The 27,361-nt window shown below is 41.8% G+C and overlaps 2 protein-coding genes across 6 annotated transcripts in view; one reads left to right on the top strand and one right to left on the bottom strand.

Annotated features, from left to right (window-relative positions):
* Window positions 1–4,337, top strand: part of slc9a1a (solute carrier family 9 member A1a) — a 45,313-nt gene extending 40,976 nt beyond the window's left edge. For both annotated transcript variants that reach the window (XM_054781507.1, XM_054781508.1), the window contains one exon: window positions 23–4,337. In XM_054781507.1, coding sequence (XP_054637482.1) covers window positions 23–324 — 302 coding nt within the window. In that variant the 3' untranslated portion in view covers window positions 325–4,337. The remainder of the gene's footprint in view (window positions 1–22) is intronic.
* A 509-nt stretch (window positions 4,338–4,846) lies between these two features.
* LOC129185525 (B-cell receptor CD22-like) lies at window positions 4,847–23,170 on the bottom strand. Of its 4 annotated transcripts, none has more exons than XM_054782712.1 (17): window positions 22,836–23,170; window positions 18,487–18,547; window positions 18,010–18,405; window positions 17,654–17,923; window positions 16,729–16,977; window positions 14,835–15,095; window positions 13,115–13,411; window positions 11,916–12,188; window positions 11,538–11,807; window positions 10,609–10,881; window positions 10,392–10,473; window positions 9,251–9,370; window positions 9,023–9,080; window positions 7,882–7,967; window positions 7,742–7,802; window positions 7,541–7,661; window positions 4,847–6,333 (listed from the first exon to the last, which is right to left on the bottom strand). In XM_054782712.1, the coding sequence occupies exons 2-17, from the start codon at window positions 18,533–18,535 to the stop codon at window positions 6,287–6,289; spliced, it is 2,913 nt and encodes a 970-aa protein (XP_054638687.1). In that variant the 5' UTR covers window positions 18,536–18,547; window positions 22,836–23,170; the 3' UTR covers window positions 4,847–6,286. The 4 variants fall into 4 exon arrangements, with proteins under 4 accessions (XP_054638687.1, XP_054638686.1, XP_054638685.1 ...); XM_054782711.1 differs by having other exon boundaries at window positions 4,847–6,977; window positions 18,010–18,411; window positions 22,836–23,169; XM_054782710.1 differs by having other exon boundaries at window positions 18,010–18,411; window positions 22,836–23,169.
* Between the last annotated feature and the right edge of the window lie 4,191 nt (window positions 23,171–27,361).

Below are 27,361 nucleotides of genomic sequence, written 5' to 3'. Positions count from 1 at the left end.
AGCACCCCTGCGCCCCCTGCAGACCCTCAAGCCTACAGCGTGAAGCCGGCATTGGGCAGCGTCCCCACCATCCAGGTGGACCTGGCCTCACCCCAGTCGCCCGACTCTGTCAACATGATGGACGAGTTCCAGCGGGCGGGCCAGGGAGGGGTGCGGGAAGAAGAGGAGGAGGACGGAGGACTTATGATGAAGCCGCCCACCGGGCCCAACGAGTCCCGCCAGGGGGGCCACGCGGGCACCGACACCAGAGAGAAGCTGATGAGGTGCCTGAGTGACCCGGGTCCACACGAAGACGAGGACGAAGACGAACCCTTCCTGCCTTAAATGCGGCAGAGCGCGTGTGAAAATGAGGTGTGTGTGCAGCCCCCCTTTGGTCAGACCGGAGGGGGCTCAGCCTAAACTGTGAGGTGGGGGTAAAACAAAAACAAAAACCAACCCAGCCCTCAGTTGTCATCGCTCTTTGCTTTCTAGCGGTGAGACGCGATGGCGGCTGCTGGACATTCAGGACAGAACTATGCATTACCAAAGGGACTGTTAGCATTTTGACATGCTGGTCTTATGCTCCCAAAAAAAACAACCTTCTGCTTGTGTCACTTGAAACTGTGCAAAGAGTCTCCTGGTGGACGGGTTTGCCTTATTTTACGTCCTTGGGTGCTTTTTTCACAGCAGCGCTTTGCTTTGCTCCGCCGTTGATGAGCTTTCTCCACTCATCCTGGTTTTGTTGGGACAAATTCCTCATTTTTCTTTTTCTAATATTCATTTGGTTTTATTAGAATTGTCTTCATTTTTAATTGTATTTATGTTTATTCAATCAATTTCTCACTTTTCACCATCTGATGCCTTCAGGTGCCGCGTGGACAAATTCCTCACTTTCCTGATTTCTTTATTTTTTTGATGTATATATTTTTTCCTTTTTTTTTTTTAACTAAATCACTTTCTCACTTTTTTTTTTAATTCAATCAATTCCTCACTTTTCGTGGAGGACTTGGCATCATCTGACGTGTGCACGTGCAGTGTAGGATAAATTCCTCACTCTTTTGTTTTATTTTTTTACTTTTTTTTAATTTATTTTTCAACCAATTTCTTCTTTTTTTAATTGCTAGTAATTTTATTTTATTTTATTTTTACTCAATTCCTCCTCAATTAATGGAGAACATTTCACCGCTTGATGCGCGCAGGTGCATTGTGGGACAAATTTTTCACTTAAAAAAAAATCTTTTTATTAGTAGCATTTTTTGTGCTTGTTTTATTTTTTATTTTTTTTATTTATTTAATTCATTCAGTTTCTTGCTTTCAATGGAGGACGTTTCACCATCCAGTGCCTGCAGGTACAGTGTGGGACAAATTCCTCACTTTTCCTTATTTGATTTGGTTTGCTTTTCTTTTCTTTTCTTTTCTTTTTTTTTTTTTTTGCTTTTAAATTGAATCAATTTTCAGCGCAGGTGGAGAGTCAATGTCAAGCGTGGAAGAGCGAGACAATAACGTCGGTGTGAATGTCACACATCACGTTGAATACCAATTTGGGTGTTCAAAGTAGCTGCCCTTTAAAAGTCTAAAAGTCACCACCTTTTAGATTTGTCACAATCATCGCTGTCTTAAAGGTGTACACACACATTTCCTCATTGCCTGTGCGGCGTTTGGCGTGTTTGGCAACAGGATGTGTATCTATGCAGCCTAAGCGGCTAGTAATTGTGTGGAAAGAGAAATGGTGTATTTAGCAGCCCTTTAAAGACGACGTGAGCATGCAGATGTTCTCTAATCTACTCTTTCATTAACACACAAAGTGGTTTGGAAATCAACGCCTCACTGGCAAGGAAAGGAAAAAAACACTGAATGATGTGAAACTTTCACAGGAAGAAATAGTTTTTATTTGACCAGAAAAAAGATGGAATTTGACAATCATGAAATGGGAATATTACAAGCAGAAACAACACAACCAGGAATATTCCAAGAAAAAAGGTGTAACATTAAAAATTCTTTTGCGTAAAATAACTTGTCATTCTCGTAATGTTACAATTATTTTGTGTAATCTTTATTTACTGTATGTGTACTGTACAGTTGTCCCTTGTTTATGGCGGTTAATTGGTTCCACACGGCGATGAGTGAATTTCCTCACAGTTGGATTCAATATTAATAAAATAAAACCTGTTTAGGACTTTCTAAATACAATTACAATTACAATTATTAGAGCCCTGTAGACACCCAATATAGTAGACATAATAAGAGAAAATAAGACATATTGGGCATAGTAAACCCATTTTCAACCTTCTAAATATGGTTTTTAACATTATTAGGGGCCTCTACAAATGAAATAACACCCCTATAGTCACCTTTACACTCCTATTACCCAATATAGTAGACATAATAAGAGAAAATAAGACATATTGGGCATAGTAAACCCATTTCCAACCTTCTAAATATGTTTTTTAACATTATTAGGGGCCTCTACAAATGAAATAACACCCCTATAGTCACCTTTACACTCCTATTACCCAACATAGTAGACATAATAAGAGAAAATAAGACATATTAGGCATAGTAAACCCATTTCCAACCTTCTAATAATAGCACTACTTTATTCTTTCCATTGCAACTTTTTTCTTTTTTCATTTTCTTAAAATCTTCTGACTTTTTGCTTGTCGTGTTACGGCTTTCTCCTCAAAATGACGACTTTTTTCCCCGAATGTAATGACTAGGGGTGTCACAAGATCTTGTGAGATCAAAACGTGACAGGAGTTGTCATCTCGCCTAGTGTCTGGTGGGCCCTCTTTTCGGTCACACAGCCTCGATGGGGGGCGGCAGGGCAGTGCAGATGAGTGTAACGTAGAAATTAAATGAGTAGATTGCAATATACGTCTTATAGTATATATATGTCTTATAGTTTTTCTATTTTTTCATTGTAACTTCATAAAAGTTAAAATCTTGTCTCGTCTCGTTCTGGTAGACCCAATCTCGTGTCGCCCGACGCCCTTGTTCAACATCATTTTTGTCCTTCAGACATTTTTCTGATCACGTGACTAGGCCCAGAAAATAATAAATAAATGATTGAATCACACAATAAATGAAAAATGAAGTGGATAATCAGTATACTGTATCGCCATGTTTCAGGAAGAGAGTTCACTCTGTGCATTTCAGGGTGAATCCTCCTTACAACTTCTTTCTGGGAATATTCTGACTTTTTTTTTTTTTGCATGATTACGATGTTTTCTTGCAACTTTAGCACCTCCTGTTTGTCATATTACAACTTTATCCCCAAATTCTTTGACTCCAATATCACAACTTTATGCTTTTTTTTTTCTGTAACTTGACAAGTTGTTCTCATTGTTTGCCGCCTTTTGCTTTGTCAGTGTGGCTGAATGATTGACAGCCCAGCCCTGATGGAGTTGTGTTGTGCAAGCATTGCAGGAGAAGCATCACCTTTTCCGTGGGAAGAAAACCTCCCAAAAAAACCTCGGGTGTAGGCGGTGACGATGGCTCCATCACTTTTTCCAAAGAGTGTTTTATTTCATGAAAATGTTTTCATACCAAATGCGTGCGTCCTTGCAGGCAAACATTCTCCTCGGAGGCCAATGTTTGATACTCGAAGCGGAAGCCATACTTAGCCTCTTTTTATCGCGTGCTTTACAGTTTAAGTGGGTGTTTTTGCCTTTCTTTTTAATGAGAGCCTTTCAAAAAAACGGACTTGAGCGTCTCACCAGCGTTTCACCGTGTGCATTTCATGATTTAACGTCTTTTGTCTTTTCTCAGCTTGCACCAAAGTCTGCTGCTTTTTTTGTTTTTAAACACAGTCGGTGTAGCGTACGTGTTCACTGTGCATTACATGATGTGCTTTACGGGATATCGTCATCGGGTGTTTACGTGGCTCCGGAGGCTGGTGTCATGTTGACGTTCATTCTGTAGACTTGCATGACGCCACAAGGAGCACTTTAATAACTCAGCAGAAGCTTTACCTTCAAACTAGACGCCAGCGAGAGCAATAAGTGGCCACACGTCATCACTTGGTGAGAAGTGTTAGTTAGCCAGAGAAACTTCTATTGTCTTTGAAAGGTTGCTTTTCTCTGTGACTGTTTTTGTTAAATATATATATAAATATCCATATCCATATCCATATATATATATATATATATATATATATATATATATATATGTATACACGCACACATTCATGGAAACATGTAAATATCTAAAGAGGGAATAGTGTACCTATTAGAAATGTATATTATTATTCTAATGTACACAAAACAACTCCTTAATGATTCATCTTAAAGCTTTCAGCATTCCAGTTCTGTCATTATAACTAACAAAGAAAGTATCGAAAATAAAAGTTTACTTTTTAAAACCTGCTGTCAATGTGTTGTTGTATTGTAATGTATTGTGGGGGGGGGGAGTTAGAGAAAATGAAAACAACTATCGAAAAGGATGGGACCTTCTGAATTCTATTGAAAGGAAAAGTGCACTTTTGGGGGGGGGATTTTGCACTGTTCTTCACTCGTGTGTATGTGATCGGGGGGGGGGATACGGCGGGAGACAAATAACGCCGAGTGGTTTGTGAGGTCTGATATTTTTCAATGAGGTGTTTTTATGATGCAAATGTGTTACTCGTTTGAGCGCATATTGTTTTTAGAAGCCAAACTCTTTACTTAAGTGGCCCAACGTTCCTCATCACGGATCTCAGACCAGAACCAGGCTCACGGGACCAAGTGGGGGGGGGTAAGTCATTGTTGATGTACTACACTGCTGATGGGATGTCATACAACTTCATGTGAAAACATCCCAACTATCCCTTGAATGTGTCATTGTAATTCATGGCTTATTGGAGAGCTCTCCCAGATACCACCACTATGGGCTACTTCATTTGGGACAGTTGAGCTCCCCACCCCTTGAGACAGGAGGGGAAAAAGCACTGGTTAGAGCCGGAGGTAGTATATATCATTGTACGTCATCATATTATGTGGAAAAATAATGTCATTTTAGTAGCAGAAAGTTGAGGGTTTTAGGGGTTTTTTTTGGTAATTTTTCTCAAATTTGGTTGCAGAAAAGGTTAGAATGTTACGAGAATAAAGTCAAAATATTGCGCCAATAAAGTCGGAATTACGAGAAGAAAAGATACAAGAAGAAAAACTAAATACTTGGAAATAAATTTTTAAAAAGACAGCAGCAGAGATGGGGAAAAAACAGCTGTAATTTGACAAGAATAAAGTAAAAATATTGAGAGGGAAAGTCGTATTCTAACGAGAAAAAAGGTTGCAGTTTCAGGAGAATAAACTCAAAATATCTCATAATATTGTGTGGAAAAATAATGTTTTTGTAGACTACAGATGAAACAGGAAAGAAAAAATATGCTTTTCAAAAAGTTGTAATATTATGAGAAAAACTAAAATAAAGTTGTCATTTTTGGAAAATTAGCTGGGGTGGGGCGGGGGGGTTTACATGATGGGAATAAAGTGAAACTATTATGGGGGTTTAAGGTTGTACGATTGCAAAAAGGAAAACGGACAAAGATGATTTAAGAGGAAAGTTGAAACGCCCCCAGTGCATCCAGACCACATTTCTATGATATGTTGACATGATTATTCACGATTCAAGAGTTTTATTGTCATATGCACAGTAAAACTGGTGGTTCTGCTATGCAATGAAATTCTTGTTCTGTTCATTCTCCCAAAAAAGAAAGAGAACAAGAAAATGAATAAGAACATAAGAAACATTATTCTGTACATGATTATGTACATCGTGCTGAAGCCTTACCTTACAGCTGCTTCTCCTCGTGGGCGTGTTGCTCTTGGTAAGGCCCTGCCATCGTTTACTCGTTATTGGAGGGACCTGTTGGGTTTTTAGTTCTCAGTGGAATAACCTAAAAGGAATGTTCTTGAACAATACTGCGTACTCTTTTACATCATAGAAGACATCTTTTACGATGTTTCAGAAAAACAGAGTTTAATAGGACAGGATGCAAGGGCGTATGAGCAGTGAAAATGGAAAAAGAATAAAAACTCACAATTAGCCTTACATAGCTCCAATCTGGACAAAAAGAATGTCTCGTAATCTTAACTCAAGGTTTAAGTCATCAGGTTCCACAAGCAAAAAAATGACTGCAAAGAGGTAATCCTAATCTGGCCCGGATGAACGGCAATGGCATGCGGGTTGACAAGCTCCTCTGGCACTCCTCAAGGCTCTATGTTGATCCCAGGGTGGATCGGGGAGAAAAACTGCATTGACAGCAAACTTCAAGTTTCTTTGGATTCCTCTTCTTCCATCTCAGTTGCGCCGTTGAGGTGGTAACAAATGGTTATAGTCCAGAAATAAACTTGTTGCCGTGGTGCAGTCGTCCCTCGTCTATAGCGGTTAAGTGAAAATTGATAAATGAATTTCTGCATGAGCATAGAATACAATGGTCATAAATGGAATATTTTTGTTAGAGCAAAATAAAACCTGTTTGTGACTTTCTAAATATGCTTTGTAGCCTTATTAGAGCCCTCTAGACATGAAAAAACACCCCATTAGTCATTATTTACAACACATTGTGCAACTCTTATGCTGCAGGGATTCAACACAGCCGCTAGTTAGCAAGCTAACAAGCTAGTAAGCTCACCAGTTAGCCTCGAATTTATTTTTTCTAAACTTAAGGAACTTAAGGGACCACTTCCACACGGACTAGGAGGAGAACTTATTCCCACTCTATGATGTGGGACATGCCATGGCTGACTTAGCAGAGTTCAGGTAATGTCTGTAAGCTAATGTCTCATTACTGCCACCTAGTGACCACAATGCTACACATCACTTGTATTTACATTCAGTATGTTTTGACGTGGTATCGTGAGACACGACTGTATATTCCAGTCTTTGACACAGTTGTGAACGACATGGCCTCCCCAGGAATCCACTGGAAGAGAAAGTCAGCCTTCTTTATACAACCACGCCCACCGGTGCGTCCAATCAGATGTTTTCTCTGGTGGAAAGTCCCTCTTCTCGGGCGGAGCCTAAAGGAGACGTCACGATGTTGTAAACCACTTGAGCTTCTGGGTCATCTAAAGTCATCACATTATCCTTTTAGCAAAATGGAGTTGAAATGGTCAAGAAAATATTTTAATAGGGCTGCAAACACGACGCTAAGTAACTCATTTATTTCATGAATTATGTTCGATGTTCAGCGTAATTGACGCATACGCGTCTTGGCAAGCCACGCCTCTCTTTTACGACGACACAGCGTGAGTCTAACGCTCTTTTATCTTTTTTATTCTGACCTGAACACATCAACAGCAGCGCAATGCCAACACCGCGTGTGTAACTCCAACACTCACACACAACACACGTCTCCGGTCCGTTCATCCTCGTAACGACACGTCCTCATTGTCACTACATGACCACGAGATGCATTCAGGGACACTTTGTTTTCCACGCTTTGCCGGCTTTGCCAGCTGTCTCTGGCGGCAGCTTGTCCGCCTGGACGGGCGGGCCCACACATGATAAAGACCAAACCTCAAGCACGGTAATAAGCATGTTGTTGATCAGGCGGAATGTGTGAAAGGGGTAGCGGGTGTACCTAATGGAGTGTCCTGCGAGCGCACGGACTTTGGCGTGAAGTTGAGCTGCGAGTAGTTGAGCTCCACCTCGTCTTCGCTGGACTCAGCGGGCGTCGTCCTACCCAGCTTCTCTTCACCCGTCTGCAGTGAAGAGAGAAACAAGTGGTGGAATTCTGGGGACGTTTTCACGGTCAGAAGGTGAAAGGAGCGCCAGAAAACACCTTCTTGGGACCCTTTGGCTGGGGTACCACGGCATACACGACATCCGGCTCGTTCCCTCGTCTGTTCAGAGAAAAAACACTCTCACCATCGGGCAATCTGGCACGTTTTGCTTGTAAAAATAGACGGGATGTGTTCTCACTCGAGTCCAAACTGCAGGGACGCGTAGTGGACAGAATCGTCCGAGCGGAAGCCGTCCTGGAGGCCGCCGGCTGCCGAGGGACGACCCTGGCAGACGAGCAGGGGTCAGAGCACGCGTGATATTAGGAAAAACAAACAAAACAAAATAAAGTTGTCATTGTTGGAAAATTAGGAAGTGAAAAAGTTATAATATTCTGGAATAAAGTCATAAAATTACGAGAAGAAAATTTACAAGAAAGTTGAAATAGTTGGGGAAAGAACAGCACAAATGGAGAAAAACCCTCATTTTATGAGAATAAAATCAAACTATGAAGAGAAAAAAGTTGTATTCTAACAAGAAAATGGTCACAATTTTACGAGAATAAACTCTGAATATTATGACTTTATTACAACATAAAGTGGAAATGTTAAAGAAAATGTGTTGTTTTTCCAACGTCATAATATTATGGAAAAAAGTTGACATTTTTGGGAAATTAGTTATAATAAAAAGTTATATTATGGAATAAAATGTTATGGGAATAAAGTCTTAATATTACAAGTAGAAATCTTCCAAACATTATTGAAGATGAAAGTTGAAATATTTGGGGGGGGGGGAATGGAGAAGACACAAGCAATTTTCCGAGAATAAAGTCAAAATATGAAAAGAAACAAGTTGTATTCTGGTGAGAAAAAGCTCACGATTTCACAAGAATAAACTTGTAATATTATAAGGAAATGATGTCATTTTAGTACAGCAAAAGAAAATCTGTTAGTTTTTTCAAAGTCGTGCTGTTATGAAAACAAAACAAAATAAAGTTGTGAGTTTTGGAAAATGAGGTTGTTGAAGTGAAAATATGATGGCAATGAAGTCATAGAATTGTGAGAAGAACATGTACAAGAGGAAAGTTGAAATAGCTGGAAAATGTAAAAACATTTACGAGGATAAAGCCAAAATATGAAGAGAAAAAAATTGTATGGTTGCAATATTGCAAGAATAAACTCGCCGAGTAGAAATTTTCCAAAGATTTTTGAAGAAGCACGGCTATCTGCGAACCTGTGACCAAAACTGCTGTTTTGTCATTTTTCTGCGTGATGCCCCCACAGAGGCAGCAGCAACGACCAAGATGGAAAGTAGAACGGAAATGTAACGTCAATGCACTCACCCGTCCACCAGGGGGCAGGCCGAGCAGGGAGTAGACTGTGTGGATGCTTGTTGTTGCCCTGCGGGATGACAAAGTGTAAAGAAGCAAAGGGTGCCCTCTAGAGGCTGGGTGTGGGCAGGTTGCCAGATGCATTGTGGGACATGTGCTGTAGTTTGTGTTGCATGCGTCGTGACGATGGCAGATGAGTTTGCGGGTGAAAAGTATTCAGAGGGTGTTTTTGCACATCACCTGTTATCCGTGCTCGGGTCACCGGTCCGGGACTCGGCACGACACCCTGCAAATTTTTGGTTGTCTGTCATCGCAGTCCTCCTGCTGGCGAAGTCCTGGATGAGTTTGTTCCTCCTGCGTCTGAGAACACAAGTTGGTTGTTCTCCATAGAATGGAGGTGTTTGTATTTTTATGTTCCGGTACAATCTTTAATGTGCTGCTGCACTGGGAACAATCACGATCTCAAAGTGGGGGTGGAGTCAGGGTGGGGTTAGGGATAGGGTTGGCTGTCGGAGGTGTCCAAAGTGCGGCCCAGGGGCCATTTGTTTTTGTATTGGCCTGCGGCTCATTCTAAAAATAGAATTTAACAAGGAAACTAAAAAAACAACCCAGCAAAAATGGAAAAATCTGCAGTCATTTTAAGAATACTGTCAAAATATTGAAAAAAAAAACTTGTCATTTACCAAGAAAAAGTTAGTAGTTAGAGTTGAAATTAAAAAAAAAAAACAATAATAGTAAATTGGAAAGTTAAGTTGGAAGAATTGAAAATATTATGGGAATAAAGTCAAAAACGTGAGAAGAAGGAAATTTACAAGAAAAAAGTTGAAGTCGTTGGAAAAAAACCCCAAAAAACAGCAGAAATTGGAAAAAAAGGTGTAATTTTATGAGAAAAAAGTTATATTCTAGCAAGAAAAAAAGTCCCAATTTCATGACAATAAACTTGTAATATTATGAGTCCAGTCATTTTAGCATCAAGGCGAAATATTAAAGAAAATATACATATTCTTTCAAGTTGTCATATTATGGGAAACAAACAAAACAAAATGAAGTTGTCAGTTTTGGAAAATTAGGTAATTAGGTTGGGGAAAAAGTGAAGAGAAAAACCTTTTCTTCTAATGAGGAACAAAACAAGAATAAACGGATGAAAACTATTTTTTAGTCACGTGGGGTTGAAATATTAAAGGAAAAATGTCTTCAAAGTTGCCAAATGATGAGGACCAAACAAAACAAAGTGAATGAATAGGTTGGGAGGGGGCGGGTCTGACATCATGGGAATAAAGTAATAATATTACCAGGGGAGATTTTCCAAAGGTTATTAAAGAAGAAGGTTGGAATATTTGGAAAATAGAAAGAAAACCCAGCAAACATCTGAGCAAATGACCTGCAGATGTAGAAGATGAGAAGCAGAAAGACGAGGACGCACAGAAGAGGAAGGAGGAACTTCAGGGCCTTCATGAATCCTCCTGTGGGAAGAAGAGACATTAAGAGTTTGCCATTTCCACTCCCTGAAACTATTGGTCATCTATTTTGCACACCCAACTTTAACGCAACAGCTTGGATGAGTTTGGTGCGGAGTGCGAGCTTGCGACGACACCCACCGTCGAGAAACACGCTCACAGGTTCCGACGTCCCGTCACCGACGTCGTTTTTGGCCACGCAGTAGTAGACGCCCGGCTGGTCCGACGTGACCGTGTGGTTCTGAGAGTCAGACACGTTTTCGTCCTCTCCTTGGCCGTCCGCCACCTTCTTGTACCACAGATGTTGCCTGGCGGGGGGGACGGCGTGGCTGCTGCAGCTCAGCATCACCGAGCTCAGCCCGTCTGAACGCTGACGTTCCTCCGCTTTGCTGATCTCCGTGAGCTTTGGAGCGTCTGGCCGGCAGAAACAGGAGAAGTGATTGACTCTAGTGAGTGGAAGGAACATGTTGCCCTACATATGACATTTATGTGTCATGATAATAATGTTATTGAATACGGGAAAAAAGAATGTAAAAAAACCTGTTCACGATCTAGTAAATATGCTTTTTAATATCATTAGAGCCTCTAGACATGAAGTAACACCCCTATAGTCACCTTGACACTCCTATTACCCAATATAGTAGACTTAATAAGAGAAAATACAGATATGTGTGTTGCAATACAGTCCTCCCTCGCAATATCGAGGTTCGACTTCCGCTCCCTCGCTATATCGCGTTTTTTCAGAAATGACTGAATAAATGACGGCTGTTTGGTGCAGACTGTGGTGTATTACTGTTTACCGCATGTAAATACAAGTGATGTGTAGTATTGTGGTCACTAGGTGGCAGTAATGACACAAAACATTGGAACATTAGCTTGTGTCTGTCTTCTGGACACGTGGACAGGAAGTGACGTGTTTACTTTTAGCTGGGTCACGGCCACGACAGCAGCATGTGTTGTTGTTATTAGGATTATGAGGTCATTGGGTCACTAAACAGCATGATTTATTGATACGCGGATGAACAACCAATGAACCAATCAACAAAAGCTCATTTCAGCATTCCACTCACACTTGACCTTGACCTGGACCGGAGGCGAGCTTCCCGTGCCGATGTCGTTGGCGGCGGTGCAGCCGTACAGGCCGCTGTCAGAGGGCGTGACGGACTCGATGGCAAAGGTCCAAAGCTTCGGCAAGGCTCGGGGTCTCCCGTCCATCATCCTCCACCAGGTCACCGAGGTCACGGCCGGGTGGGACTTGGCGCCGCACTGCAGTGTCAATGTCGCGTTTTCCCTGACGTCCAGACCCGGTCGAGCGTTCACCGTCACGTCTTTGGGAGAATCTGCCACGAGAGCAGACGACGGGACGGGCGCGTCTTACTTCATCCCCAAAACCTCCGCCTTTTTTTTTTTTTTGAAATGATGACAGAAATGGGACGGGAATGACTCACATCGGACTTCCAAAGGCCTCCGCGTGCTCTCCCTGCCTTGGCTGTTGGCGGCCTCGCAGGCGTAGACCCCGGCGTCGGCTGACGTCACGTTCAAGGTGATGGACAGATTCCCGCCACGGGAATCGGCCACGGGCCGCACCGACGACTGCTGACCGGACGTCCTGGTCAGCGTGAAGTGGGACGGCGGGAAGCTCTCTGTGGAGCAGACAATGGGAAGCAGCTCACCCTCGCGGGCTTCAGCGGCCATGGACAGCACGGGCTTGCTGGGAGGGTCTGGAGGAACACATCATTAGGTACACCTCACCAGCCACCTGGACGCCAGCGAAGCTGCAACACCCGGGGTTATTGTGCAACAGGTTTGCCAGAGACCTCCGTGGCGTCACACCGGCTGCTCGGAGTGTGTGCCCGAGTACAGTGCACCTTGCTGGGCCGCCTCCCCCTCTATAGTCTGCTTCTCCTGGTAGTAGTGATGTGCTAGTAGTAATGTAATAGTAATGTAATTTTACCCTCCCTCTGTCGTGGTTCACCTTTCGCACACTCGCTGTTTCATGGACTTTTTTAGTGCTTTTTTATTTTTTTACAGCGTACGAACACTGTTACAGGCCGACCCTGGCCCTTTAAGAAGAACTGCACTGTGGGAAGTTGAATGCCTCTCTTCCCTCCCACTTCTGTCTGCACCGCCCATTGTCTTCTGCGTCCTGATTGGCTGTAGACCGTTGTCAATCAGTGTCCTTGGTGCCGCCCTGCCGTGTCTCCTGTGTTATCACCAGCTTGCTAGCTCGCAATCTTTGCACGTTTGCAAGTTTCTCCCCGACAAAACCCACAATGTCGACGAAACGCTCTGCGGCCAGAAGGCAGAGGAGGATGCTAACCATTGCACAACAGGTTGGACTTCTGGCATGCTGAAGGAATGTAGAAGTCACACGCCTGTGCCATTACGGGATAAATGAATGTTCGGTTGGAGGAGCACCGCAGCGATATGTTTTAACAAGGATACCAAAACGCTACAGTTCAGCGGAACGGCGCCAGGGCGAGGAGGCAGAGGCCAGAGGAGCGAAGTACACATGAGTGACTTCATCATTTCTTGTGTCGTACCTGCAGTTGATCATTGAACTTCTCTGAGAGTGATAAACGAGGGAACACTGTATTCCATTCCAATATGGATGAGTGAGTGAGTGAATGATGCTGCAGTTACTCACAGAGAACCTGGATGCACAAAGCTTGGCTGTTGTCTCCGCTGGCGATGCGATTGGTGGCGTTGCAGACGTAGCAGGCCTCGTGACGTCTCTGCACGCTGCTCACCCGCAAGATGTCCGCGGTGACCTCCGACGGCCAGGACGACCAAGACGTCTTTTTATTTTGGCTGTGCAGCGACCACGAGTACTTGTTCGCTGCCGGGTTGGCGTCAGTTTGGCATTTCAGCACGAGGGGCGTGTTGACTTTGATGTGGGTGGAGTCCGACCCGGAGACCAAAACTTTGGTTTTCCTTGGCGGGTCTGGAAGAGGACGCCGCTGTTAGCGCTTTCCTTAAGATGACACATGAACATCACTCCCCGAAGCCTCAAGAGCCACGCTGGACGCCCAGTTGACAGCTCGGGCTTTTAGCTCGATGGCTAGCGCTCTCGACTCTCATTCGATGTACGGTGCTTCGAGCCCCGTGCGCACCACGCGGGTCACACCAGGCAGTGAAACATATTAGCTGGCGGCACACAACATGAAGGCCCGTACAGAATACATTTCCTGCATCAAGCTGAAACGTTAAAGGAAAAAGATGTTCTTTTTTTTATTGTAAAATTACGAGAAACAAACAAAACAAAGAATAAAGTGGTCATTTTTGGAAAATTCATTTGGGGAAAAACATAAATGTTAGCAGAAAAAAAGCCTAAATATGATGGGAATAATGTCATAATCATGAAAGAAGATTTACAGGAAGAAAGCTGACATATTTGGTACATTTTTCTTTCAAAAAAACAACAGCAAAAATGGAAAATGACTGCTTTAATATTACAAGAAAAAAGTCCAAATATTAGCAGAAAAGAAGTCGTTTTCTTACGAAAAAAAAGGCACAATTTGAACATGAATAAAGTGTTATTATGAGGAATAACAACGGCATTTTAGTAGCATAGAGGTGAAATCTATTAATTTACAGAGTAATGTTGTCATTTTTTAAACGTTTGTCTGGGGAAAAAGTTAGAATATTATGGCAACAAAGTCCAAATATTATGGCAATAAAGTCATAATGTTATGGGAAGAAAATTGACAAGAACAAAGTTTACATTTTTGGAAAATAAAAAAAACAAAACATCAAAACAAAAAAAAAACAACAGAAAAAGTGGAAAAATCATCAGTAACTGTACAAGAAAAAGTTAAAATAAAATTTAGATCAATAAAAAATAAATATTTTTAAAAAGTCTGATTTTTAGTAGCATAAAGTTGAAAGATGTTTTGTTTTTTTAAGTCGTGATATCAAAACAAAATAAATAAAGTTGCCATTTCTGTAGAATGAGGTGGCAGGAAAAGTTCTAATGTTCCGAAAAGAAAGTGAAAATATGGCAATGAAGTGGTTATTACAGGAAGAAAGTGTACAAGGAGACAGTTGAAATAGTTGGACATTTTTCTTTTTAAAAAAATAACAGCAGAAATGTAAAAAACAAATATGAACGTTGTGTTCTAACGATAAAACAGTCAGCATTCTTCCATGATTCAAGTGGTATTATGAGGATTAATAACATCATTTTAGTAGCGTAGAGTTGAAGCCTATAAATAGTCCTAATATAAAAATATTCAAATATGAAATATTTAAAAATTGGTCAGGGGAAAAATGACACTAAAGTCCAAATGTTCCGGCAGTCAAGTCATCATGTTACAAGAAAAATAGACAAAGATTATCCAGTCAGCGTGACCAGCGTGCTAACTCACATTCAACCTGAACGGGAAGCGGCGCTGACGTTCCCTCCCCCGCGTCGTTGAAGGCCCTGCACGTGTACCGGCCCGCATGCTCGGGCTGCACTGACTGGACCACGTACTCCCGCTGACCCTGAACAGGTTTCCCATCTTTGGACCAAGTGTAGCCTTGGACCGGCGGATTGCTTCTGGTCACATGACATGTCAGCGCCATCTCATCTCCCTGCGTGAACGTGGACGTTGACGAGCCACTAATGATCTCAACACGCGGGGCATCTGAGAGACACAAACGTCAGATGTCAGCTCTCCGGTGGATCACCGTCTCCAATCCAACAATGATCATCCCAGAAAAACACATTTACAGCATGCATGTGCGTGAATGGACAGACGCGCGTGAATGGATAGGCGCGTGTGAATGGACAGACGCGCGTGAATGGACAGGCGCGTGTGAATGGACAGGCGCGCGTGAATGGACAGGCGCGCGTGAATGGACAGACGCGCGTGAATGGACAAACGCGTGTGAATGGACAGACGCGCGTGAATGGACAGACGCGCGTGAATGGATAGGCGCGTGTGAATGGACAGACGCGCGTGAATGGACAGGCGCGTGTGAATGGACAGGCGCGTGTGAATGGACAGGCGCGCGTGAATGGACAGACGCGCGTGAATGGACAGACGCGTGTGAATGGACAGACGTGCGTGAATGGATAGGCGCGTGTGAATGGACAGACGCGCGTGAATGGACAGACGCGCGTGAATGGACAGGCGCGTGTGAATGGACAGGCGCGTGTGAATGGACAGGCGCGCGTGAATGGACAGACGCGCGTGAATGGACAGACGCGTGTGAATGGACAGACGTGCGTGAATGGACTGACACGTGTGAATGGACAGGCGCGTGTGAATGGACAGGCGCGTGTGAATGGACAGGCGTGCGTGAATGGACAGACGCGTGTGAATGGACAGACGCGCGTGAATGGACAGGCGCGTGTGAATGGACAGACGCGCGTGAATGGACAGGCGCGCGTGAATGGACAGACGCGCGTGAATGGACAGACGCGTGTGAATGGACAGACGTGCGTGAATGGACTGACACGTGTGAATGGACAGGCGCGTGTGAATGGACAGGCGTGCGTGAATGGACAGACGCGTGTGAATGGACAGACGCGCGTGAATGGACAGGCGCGTGTGAATGGACAGGCGCGTGTGAATGGACAGGCGCGTGTGAATGGACAGACGCGTGTGAATGGACTGACACGTGTGAATGGACAGGCGCGTGTGAATGGACAGGCGCGTGTGAATGGACAGGCGCGTGTGAATGGACAGACGTGCGTGAATGGACTGACACGTGTGAATGGACAGGCGCGTGTGAATGGACAGACGCCTGTGAATGGACAGACGCCTGTGAATGGACAGACGCGTGTGAATGGACAGACGTGCGTGAATGGACTGACACGTGTGAATGGACAGGCGCGTGTGAATGGACAGGCGCGTGTGAATGGACAGACGTGCGTGAATGGACAGACGCGTGTGAATGGACAGGCGTGCGTGAATGGACAGACGCCTGTGAATGGACAGACGCGCGTGAATGGACAGACGCGCGTGAATGGACAGGCGCGTGTGAATGGACAGACGTGTGTGAATGGACAGGCGCGTGTGAATGGACAGGCGCGTGTGAATGGACAGGCGCGCGTGATTGGACAGACGCGCGTGAATGGACAGGCGCGTGTGAATGGACAGACGCGCGTGAATGGACAGACGCGCGTGAATGGACAGACGCGCGTGAATGGACTGACACGTGTGAATGGACAGGCGCGTGTGAATGGACAGACATGCGTGAATGGACAGACGCGCGTGGAAAGCGCTGTGGTGAAACGAGGCAACTCGTCAAAGGAAAAAGATCTTTTCTCACATTTCACGTTGATGTCGATGCGTGACGTGCCATGTCCGTGCACGTTTGTGGCTTGACACACGTACGTCCCGCTGTGTTGGCTTCTTATGGACGTGATGGTCCACCCGCCTCTGGTGGACACCTCTCGTTCATTCGTAGACCAGGTAAAGTTGGGGGCGGGATTTCCCTCGCTGGTGCAGCTGAGACGGACGCTGTCTCCTTCCAAGACTTTTGTGTTCCAGACGCTGGCCTTTGTGTTTTTTGGGGCGTCTGAATGTCAAGCAAAGAAAATGTCAACTATATTTTCTATTTGCGTGTCCACATGTGGGACATGTACAGTAATCCCTCGTTTATTATTTATCCTCCAAGTAGGAGTACTTCTCTAGAAATGGAATATTTTTGTTGTTATGGCACAGAAAACCTGTGTACGATCTTCTGGATACATTTTTTTTTACATGATTAGAGCCCTCTAGTCATGAAATAACACCCCTATAGTTAAACGCTGTTACCCTACCTATCATATCTCATCAGACATTTTACCTTGTAGGGGAGCACAATCAGTGGCGGACAGGAAGTGACATCTGGGCTTGCTGTGGGCTACGCAACAGTAACCCGTGTTGTGATGACGATGCTATTTTCGGTGTGAGATCATTTAAAGCTGCAATAAAAGCCTGTTGCTCAGGCGATCAAGTCTGGTGGTGACACCTGGTGACATTCACAACTTCAGAGGTGGTCTTCATGGCTTATATTTGGATTTTTGCTTCATTTGGCCATTTTTATGCTTGGAAATGATCAATTTGATCAAATTGGCTTATATATTCATCTTTTTCAACTAATAATAGGCCGTGGTCCCCCACAAAAGCGAGAGTGAGGGAGTGATGTTGGAACCGCGCCAGGTCGAGGCACGACTGTACAAATAAATCAAATTAAATAAAATTAAACTTACATCCTACGAGTAAAGTGATTTTTTGAGTCAAGTACGTGTCGGTGTTGTCCTGCGTTTGGCATGAAAACTCCCTGCCGTCATCCCGCCAGCCCGCCGTCCAAACGAATGAGCTTCTCATCCCAGTTTGCCGCTGGGACGCGAGGGGACTCAGACGACCGTCTCCAATTTGAGGCCTTGAGGGGCATGAGGTCAAAGTGGAGCACGTCAGTGTGACCATGGTGTTTTCCTTCACGGGGGAGGGGTTCCCAAACGTAATTGGGCAGGGGTTGTCTGCAAGGAAAAGCGAGTGATTCAGCATAAAAGGATGTAGTGGTGGTGAACGTGAACGGGCAGACGGACGTGAGGTGAGTGCTTACCTTCCACTGTGACAACAACAGGAGGCTCTGTCACCCACTTCTCACATCGATCGACGTATCTGAACTGGTAGCTGCCGCTGTCACTTTTGGTTACGTTGCAGATCAAAATATTCTTTCTGGACCGACTGGAAGGCGCACCATCGACATAGTTCACTCTGCCCGCAAAGTCTGGATGGACGGGCCGGCGTTGTGCGTTGGAGCTGAGAATGACGGTGCCGGTGAAGTCCATCGTCCTTTCATTCCAGATTGCGTCTTTTATCCAAAACCAGTTGGAATCTGCCCCAGTTGGAAACCTCCCCTTTAAGATCAGTTCAATGCAGGATCCTGCTTTGGCGGACGGCCGAGGGCTGCTTAGCTCAAAGGGATTCTTGAGGTTTCTTGGATTTCTTGGACAATCTGCAGCTGAACAGCACGAGACGCTTCAGCAAAGGTTATGAAAAGACTTGATTTGTTTTTTAAAGAAGGAAATCAGGTCACCTGCTACCACAGTCACTGACGTCAAGCAAATGAACGCATGAAGATTCATTTTGTCACTCAGCTGAAAAAAATACATAGCTAGTCAGCAGGCAGAGTCAACAAAATGAATGACAAAATACAAAACATGGGGGAAAAAATGTCAGTTGCTGTTCCAATCACTCCGCCTGCGACTCCTTCTTCCTGGCACCACACCATAAAACATAAAAAAGGCATAGAAAACCTGTTTATGACCTTCTAAATATGCCTTTCAACATGATTAGAGCCCTCTAAACATGAAATAACAACCCATAGTCACCTTAATACTCCTATTACTCAATATAGTAGACATAATAAGAGAAAATAAGACAAAGAAAACCTGACTACCACCTTCTAAATACACGTTTTAACATGATTACAGTCCTCTAGACATGACGTAACACCCCTATAGTTACCTTTACACTCCTATTACCCAATATAGTACACATAATAAGAGAAATAAGCCATTTAAAATGTTAGGTTTTTGCCGGCGTTTGTTTGTTTTTTTGTTTGTTTGTTGTTCAAAATGACTTGAAAGGTTATGAATGGATAAAATGTTCATCAATTGTGGGAAATGGGATATGGAAGAACTGATTACATTTTGGGGGTGATCTGGATCACCGTCTGGATCCAGGAATTTTTAAAAAGGATTCTTTAACATTGCGAGATAGGACCATTTTCGGCATTTGTGCATATAACTCCACAGAATATGGTCAGAGAACTTGGGAAAAAAAATATCAAAGACTGATCCAGATAGTGGAATCATTCCGATACTATGATCCAGAATATGAACAAATAGGGGACCTTTGGGATTTTCATGACAGGAAGACAAGAAATGAAACCATAAACATGCAACCAGCACACATCATTATATTTCACCAAGACACTGTGGAATCTGGATTTGTTGGATCTTCCAAAGCTATGGAGATACTGTAGCTACAGTATAGATCCAGAAGAAAAGGGAAAATGCCATTTTTGTGAAAAACTACTCAACTCATATTGATATCATGATGAATCCCATTGCTGATGCTGTGTTTTCATAGTCAAGGAATCTAAACATGTGGCTCAAATACATGCAGGACTAATATTTATGCTGTAAATCACAATGTGGGGGGGACTATGACGCTTGGTGGAGGTTTGACTGATGATTGATGGCCATATTCAACCACGAAGCATCACGAAGTATTCATTCATTGGCCAAAGTATTGAGACAAGTTGAAAAACTGCAAGAATGAATGTAGAATCTAGGAGGTTCCAAGTGCAGCTTCAAAATGCACAAAGAAATGGGAGTGGAACCAAAACCATCCAAAGTAAGCAATGTATCGCAAAGAAGCATTCAAGTGAAATAGGCTGTTCATCAGAAACCCAGAAACCCCCCTAAAATAGAAATAAAATGCATAGAAAAGTAATGAGTAGCTTGTGGGGGGACTGCAGGTCCATGTTTTTAAATGTTAGGAAGCTAATTAGTGCCCCCGCCACCCGAGTAAGGATAAGTGGCATAGAAGATGGACAGATGGAAGCTAATTAGTAACGAAGCTCACAGCAAAGGATGATTAGGTTGAATGTACTTATTGAATTCATTTCAATGCTTCATGTTAGAAGGACGATCAGATGTCATTCATCAGTAGTAGTAGACCCAAATCACTTCCACAACCTACCTATGATACAAAGAATCTATACCAATAGATCTATTATACATGGGATCTATACCAATACATCTATTATACAAAGAATCTATACCAATACATCTACTATACAAAGCATCTATACCAATACATCTATTATACATGGGATCTATACCAATACATCTATTATACATGTATTATACATACCAATAGATCTATTATACATGGGATCTATACCAATAGATCTATTATACATGTATTATACATACCAATAGATCCATTATACATGGGATCTATACCAATAGATCTATTATATATGTATTATACATACCAATAGATCTATTATACATGGGATCTATACCAATAGATCTATTATACATGGGATCTATACCAATACATCTATTATACAAAGAATCTATACCAATAGATCTATTATACATGGGATCTATACCAATACATCTATTATACAAAGAATCTATACCAATAGATCTATTATACATGGGATCTATACCAATACATCTATTATACAAAGAATCTATACCAATACATCTATTATACAAAGCATCTATACCAATAGATCTATTATACATGGGATCTATACCAATACATCTATTATACATGTATTATACATACCAATAGATCTATTATACATGGGATCTATACCAATAGATCTATTATACATGTATTATACATACCAATAGATCTATTATACATGGGATCTATACCAATACATCTATTATACATGGGATCTATACCAATAGATCTATTATACATGGGATCTATACCAATAGATCTATTATACATGTATTATACATACCAATAGATCTATTATACATGGGATCTATACCAATACATCTATTATACAAAGAATCTATACCAATAGATCTATTATACATGGGATCTATACCAATACATCTATTATACATGGGATCTATACCAATACATCTATTATACATGTATTATACATACCAATAGATCTATTATACATGGGATCTATACCAATACATCTATTATATATGTATTATACATACCAATAGATCTATTATACATGGGATCTATACCAATAGATCTATTATACATGTATTATACATACCAATAGATCTATTATACATGGGATCTATACCAATACATCTATTATACATGGGATCTATACCAATACATCTATTATACATGGGATCTATACCAATAGATCTATTATACATGGGATCTATACCAATAGATCTATTATACATGTATTATACATACCAATAGATCTATTATACATGGGATCTATACCAATACATCTATTATACAAAGAATCTATACCAATAGATCTATTATACATGGGATCTATACCAATACATCTATTATACATGGGATCTATACCAATACATCTATTATACATGTATTATACATACCAATAGATCTATTATACATGGGATCTATACCAATACATCTATTATATATGTATTATACATACCAATAGATCTATTATACATGGGATCTATACCAATAGATCTATTATACATGTATTATACATACCAATAGATCTATTATACATGGGATCTATACCAATAGATCTATTATACATGGGATCTATACCAATACATCTATTATACATGGGATCTATACCAATAGATCTATTATACATGGGATCTATACCAATAGATCTATTATACATGTATTATACATACCAATAGATCTATTATACATGGGATCTATACCAATACATCTATTATACAAAGAATCTATACCAATAGATCTATTATACATGGGATCTATACCAATACATCTATTATACATGGGATCTATACCAATACATCTATTATACATGTATTATACATACCAATAGATCTATTATACATGGGATCTATACCAATACATCTATTATATATGTATTATACATACCAATAGATCTATTATACATGGGATCTATACCAATAGATCTATTATACATGTATTATACATACCAATAGATCTATTATACATGGGATCTATACCAATAGATCTATTATACATGGGATCTATACCAATACATCTATTATACATGGGATCTATACCAATAGATCTATTATACATGGGATCTATACCAATAGATCTATTATACATGTATTATACATACCAATAGATCTATTATACATGGGATCTATACCAATACATCTATTATACATGGGATCTATACCAATAGATCTATTATACATGGGATCTATACCAATGCACCTTTCACTTAATACACTACAAAGTGTCATTCATTATGATTGTGGGCAAGCGCGTCATTTGCACAGGGGGGGGGGGATAAGTCAGATCCAGCCAATATAACCCCCCCGAATATAACCACATCATTCCGAATCATAAACATCATAAACATCATAAAAATATGCATTATCTTGCATGAATAGCTTGTTGATTTTCTTTATTCCTCGTAGCGTGTTTAGTCATCCGGTACTTCATGTACTTCATTTAACTGTGTTATGCTGGCGTTACTGATATGTACACTACATTCATTTCATAGATTGTTATTGCTAGCTCGTGCTTAAACACTACAGGAATGAACTAGTGTGTCATAAATAGTTAAGTACACAGCTGCAACAGTAGAAGTATCACAGTGTATTTCTAATGCAGGCATGCCAAATGACCCTGGCTCCTTTTAAAAAAGTACATGATTCAATAAATAAATACACAGGCAAAGATTTGAAGCCCCTTGATTGTGGGGGAGTATTTTCGCCTTACCTGAAAGCAGCACAAACAAACAGGAAAGACTTCAACTTCAACTTAAACGACACCGTTGGAAATAAGCTTGTTCCCGCCTGAGAGGAGACGCTGGTTGATGCTGCTCAAAAAAAGGGGAAGTTTCCACGCAGCTGACGATGGTTTGCATATCTCACCGTGCCCGCAACATCTTGTCGCTGTCGCGTAAAAATAACATTTTCCACTCCAACTCTGCAGCAGAACATCTCACTTCCTCTAAGTCGGGGTGTCCAAACTTATTCCGGCGGGGGCCACAGAGTGAAAAATGAAAGGATTTATCTCGGCCCCGTTGGTGTTTGTAAAGCAGCATGCCAAGGAGTGATGTGTATTTGGTCATGTACATCAAAAAGCATCTTTTTTAGAGATGTTTTCCCCATTTTGCTATTGTTTTGGCTTTACTGTCATATTATAAAGTTTTCCCCAACCTAATTTGTTTACTTTTCTTTATGTATTTAATTTGTATATTCCAACTATTCATACATTTCAACTCTGTGCTACTAAATTATTATTATTATTAATAATATTCTTATTATTCTCGCACCCAACTTTTTTCTCTTAACTCTCGTAAAATTCCAGCTGGGTTTTTTTCTTTCCAACTATGGTGTCACGTTCTGTGTTGTCGCTCTGCTGCCGCCTGTCTGTGTTTGCCTTTCAGTGCACGCGGCAGCACTGATGAGCTCATGAGGGACACCTGTGGCCAATTACCTGACCATTTATAAGCTGCTGCCCGACTACCTTGCTTTGCCAGTTATTCCTTTGCCAACCCTGCTTCCTGTACCTCCTTACCTCGGCTCCCAACTGGTCCACCTTTTCCTTCCTATTTACCTTTTGTGCTTTTTGCTATACCGAGTTCTACTTACCTGTACTGCATGCCTTTTTTCCTGCAGCTCCTTCAGTTACCGTGTGTCTTTTTCCTGCTTAGCAGTGTTTTTCTTTTGTGTATTTTTGGCTTCCGCCCTGAGTTCCTCAGTTATCCTTTTTGTATATATTTTTGTATCTTTGTGTTGTACTTTATTACCTTGTGTAATAAATTGTATTTTTTACTAGCGCTGTGTCTAATCTGCATTACAGGTTCCACACCGTGACATACCGTATGTCAACTTTCTTCATTTTCGTCTCGTAATTATGACTTTCTTCCCGTGATATATCATATTGACTTTATTCTCGGAACTATGGACTTGTCAGCACTAATTATTAGAGGTGTAACCATTTGTTTTAATAACGATTCCATTCGTATCACGATTCGTGGTTGCCGATACAATTCAAGGACGATATCGGTTCATTTTGAACGATGCGACCTGAAACGATTCAGTAACTTTGAATGGATTCAGTCACTTTTTAGCCAAAAAATGTATGCAGTGGATACGGGACAGTGCGGGTGATGTTGTTTTCTGTAAGGGAATCCGGTATAAATGATGACTAATGCTGGCGTACTTAAGAATAAATGATCAGTGAGTACAAAGAATGAGTTACAAATGCAATAGCAAACCGGGATGAAGAGAGGGTGGAATAGCTTGCCATGATTCATGATTGACTTGAAATAGCGCAATCCAAACCTGCACTTTGCACCCAATGAGGGACATTATGGATTATTATTATGGTATGGTATCTTCAATTAGATGGTGAAACCTTCTCACCTGTACGAGCCCATGAAGGGGGGGGGGCTTGTTTCAAGCTGATAATCCTCCTGATCAGAGCAGCCATTTGCAAGAACGGTGCAGCAACGAGCAAGAATACACTGGGACAAGTGTTGCAGTGCACGTATGTTAGGAATGTTAGAAAATGTTGAAAGATGCAAATTCAAGTCTGATAAAACATGACTTGAACTTTAATTTGATAGCCCATTCACTTCTCTACCCCAAGCATTGAAGAAGTTAGAGCACATTTCATAGCGAGGAAAAAAGTGGTTGGTTGGTTCCCACTGAGTCAAGACAAAAGCTGTTTTAAAGGTCATATCATATCATATCAAGTATCCATTTACATTTTTTTTGATCATCAAAAAGTCCAGGGAAGAAAATCAAGTGTCCTAATGCTGCAGCAGCACACTGTGTTGGTTTCCATGCCACACTGCCAACTGCGTGTAGGCATTCCAGGGCAAAATGAACATATTTCACACCATCAGAGTTGAATGAAATTTCATCTGCAGATAGATATTAAGTCCATTTATATCCTACGCACTTTTTATCTTGTCCTGAAGCTCCGATCCATGAGTTTGAAAGGCTCAAAGTTGGACCTAACATTTCTCTGTGTGAATGAAGATACACCCGAGACGTCCCCACGGACTCTCTGAATGGAGCATGCGCGCACAGTATTAGATGTTTTGCACGGTGTGTGGTAAGAGATACTCCAAAAAAGCTGACTTTAAAAAACACACAGAAATGCACACTGGAGAGAAACTACTTTCCTGCTCAGTTTGTGGTAAAAGGTTCGTTAAGAAGTCACATTTGAAAGTCCACACAAGAACACACGTTGGGGAGAAACCTTTTCCTTGCACGCTTTGTGGTAAAAGATTTTTTCAGCAAAGTGATTGAAAAAGACACACAAGAGTACACATTCCACGTGAACACTCCACACATTGACTAATATTTACATTTGTTTGATGATCTGAAACATTGAAGTGTGACCGAGTGTGACCGAGCAGATCAACGTTCATGCTCACCTATATGACAAAGCTGAGACGCATTTTTTTCCTGAAATATATAACCTCTTAGCATATCTACATGTGTTGCTTTACAAAATATCAAAGTGGCAAAGGTGCATCCTTTTCATTGTTCACTATGTGGACACGCCTGTGCTGTAAACAATGAAAATGATGTGGAAAAGGTGAAGTTGTAGGCCAAATTATTATTTATTATTTCCTAACCCTTATCCCTAATGCTTAACCCAAACCCCAAACCTTTATCCCTAACCTCTTACCCCTTATTCCCCTAACCCTTAGCGCTAACCCTTAACCCTAACCCTTAAATTTAGCCCCTAACACTTATCCCTAACCCCTATTCCCCTAACCCTTATCCCTAACCCTCAACCCTTAACCCTAACCCTTATTCCTAACCCTAACCCCTAACCATTATTCCTAACCCTTAACCCTAACCCCTAACCGTTATCCCTAATCCTTAACCCTAACCCTTAACCGTTATCCCTAACCCTTAACCCTAACCCTTAACCCCAAACCCTAAGCTCTAACCCTTATTCCTAACCCTAACCCTTATCCCGTATCGTTATCCCTAACCCTGAACCCTAACACAGGAGCCCTTAACCCTAAACCTTATTCCTAACCCTTAACCCTAACACCTAACTGTTATCCCTAACCCTTAACCCGAACCCTTATCCCTGAACCCTAACCCTTAACCCTAACCCCTAACCCTTATTCCAACCCTTATCCCTAACCCTTATCCCTAACGCTTATCCCTGAACCCTAACCCTTAACCCTAACCCCGAACCTTAGGAAAAGCATGTCCACAATTTGGAAAACGAGGCCTGCAACAAAGTAACGCTCAATGAAGAAAGGCAGGTTTGGTCCGAATTGAAAATAGACATTGAGGAGCTGTTGCACAAGCACTGCAGAGCAAAGTCAAATGCAGAAGTGTTCAAACAGAACAACCGTGGGAAAGGACATTACAATAACATTCAAATAGACTCAAAAACCAAAACGTGGCAAAACAATGGCACAGTACTTCACACGGTACAGAGAAATGTAAAAATGCAGGTAAATAAAGACACTTTTGAGTGACCGGTATGCTTTTACAGCAATATGAGCAGAAAAAAAGCCTGCAGTGTCAGAAGAAAAGTTGTCATCTTTCGTGAAACTTCCTGAAATGTTGCGATTGTGCAAAGAAGGAAGAAGCATAGAAAGTCCCGAGGGGAAGAATCGGCTCAGACAGGACAGAAGACAACACACACACACACACACACATAAGGTAAGTTGAACACATTTTAAAACTATTTTTACTGAATATTCTTGAAAGTTGAACTGAATGTCTTTGGAGACAAGCTTTACAGGACAGTCTTGCTAACTAACTTTGTTGGGAACAAAACACCAACATGGCAGCAGTTACACGCATTTAATGTCCCACCTCATATGCTAAGATAAAGCTCAGCATCCTGCATGATGGTGGATGTTGAGGGACGGTCTTGGCTGACACGTCTCCTCAACATTGTGTGGAAGTCAGAACAGTACCTCTGTATTGGCAGACTGGGGTGGTGGTCCCCGTTTTCAAGAAGGATGAGGAGGTTGTGTTCCAACTACAGGGGGGATCACACTCCTCAGCTTCCCTGGCAAAGTCTATTCCAGAGTCAAGAGTCCAGAGTCAACATCGCAGGGACAATTCTAGTGGTCCTCAATCAGCAGTACATCTACACCTTAAAGCCACCAATCACTCTTTTGAGGACAGCGAGGTAAAGATTTTGGCCAAAGAAAACAGATGGTTTGAAAGAGGAGTAAAGGAAGCTATTTTTGTCAAACAACAGAACCCATCATTGAATCGGAATGGTGGTTTGAGGTTTAATTT

Source organism: Dunckerocampus dactyliophorus, chromosome 7 (genome assembly GCF_027744805.1).
Source record: "Dunckerocampus dactyliophorus isolate RoL2022-P2 chromosome 7, RoL_Ddac_1.1, whole genome shotgun sequence".
Taxonomy (NCBI): Eukaryota; Metazoa; Chordata; class Actinopteri; order Syngnathiformes; family Syngnathidae; genus Dunckerocampus; species Dunckerocampus dactyliophorus.
Note: the sequence above shows the minus strand (reverse complement) of the source record. Positions and strands in the feature narration are given on the sequence as shown.

Coding starts and splice junctions, on each gene's coding strand:
- LOC129185525 (XM_054782710.1), bottom strand. CDS start 18,535: ATGAATCTTCATGCGTTCATTTGCTTGACGTCAGTGACTGTGGTAGCA. Junction 15,096..16,728: donor CATCGACATCAACGTGAAAT/GTGAGAAAAGAT, acceptor TGTGTCTCTCAG/ATGCCCCGCGTGTTGAGATC. Junction 7,968..9,022: donor GCCTGCCCCCTGGTGGACGG/GTGAGTGCATTG, acceptor CTCGTCTGCCAG/GGTCGTCCCTCGGCAGCCGG.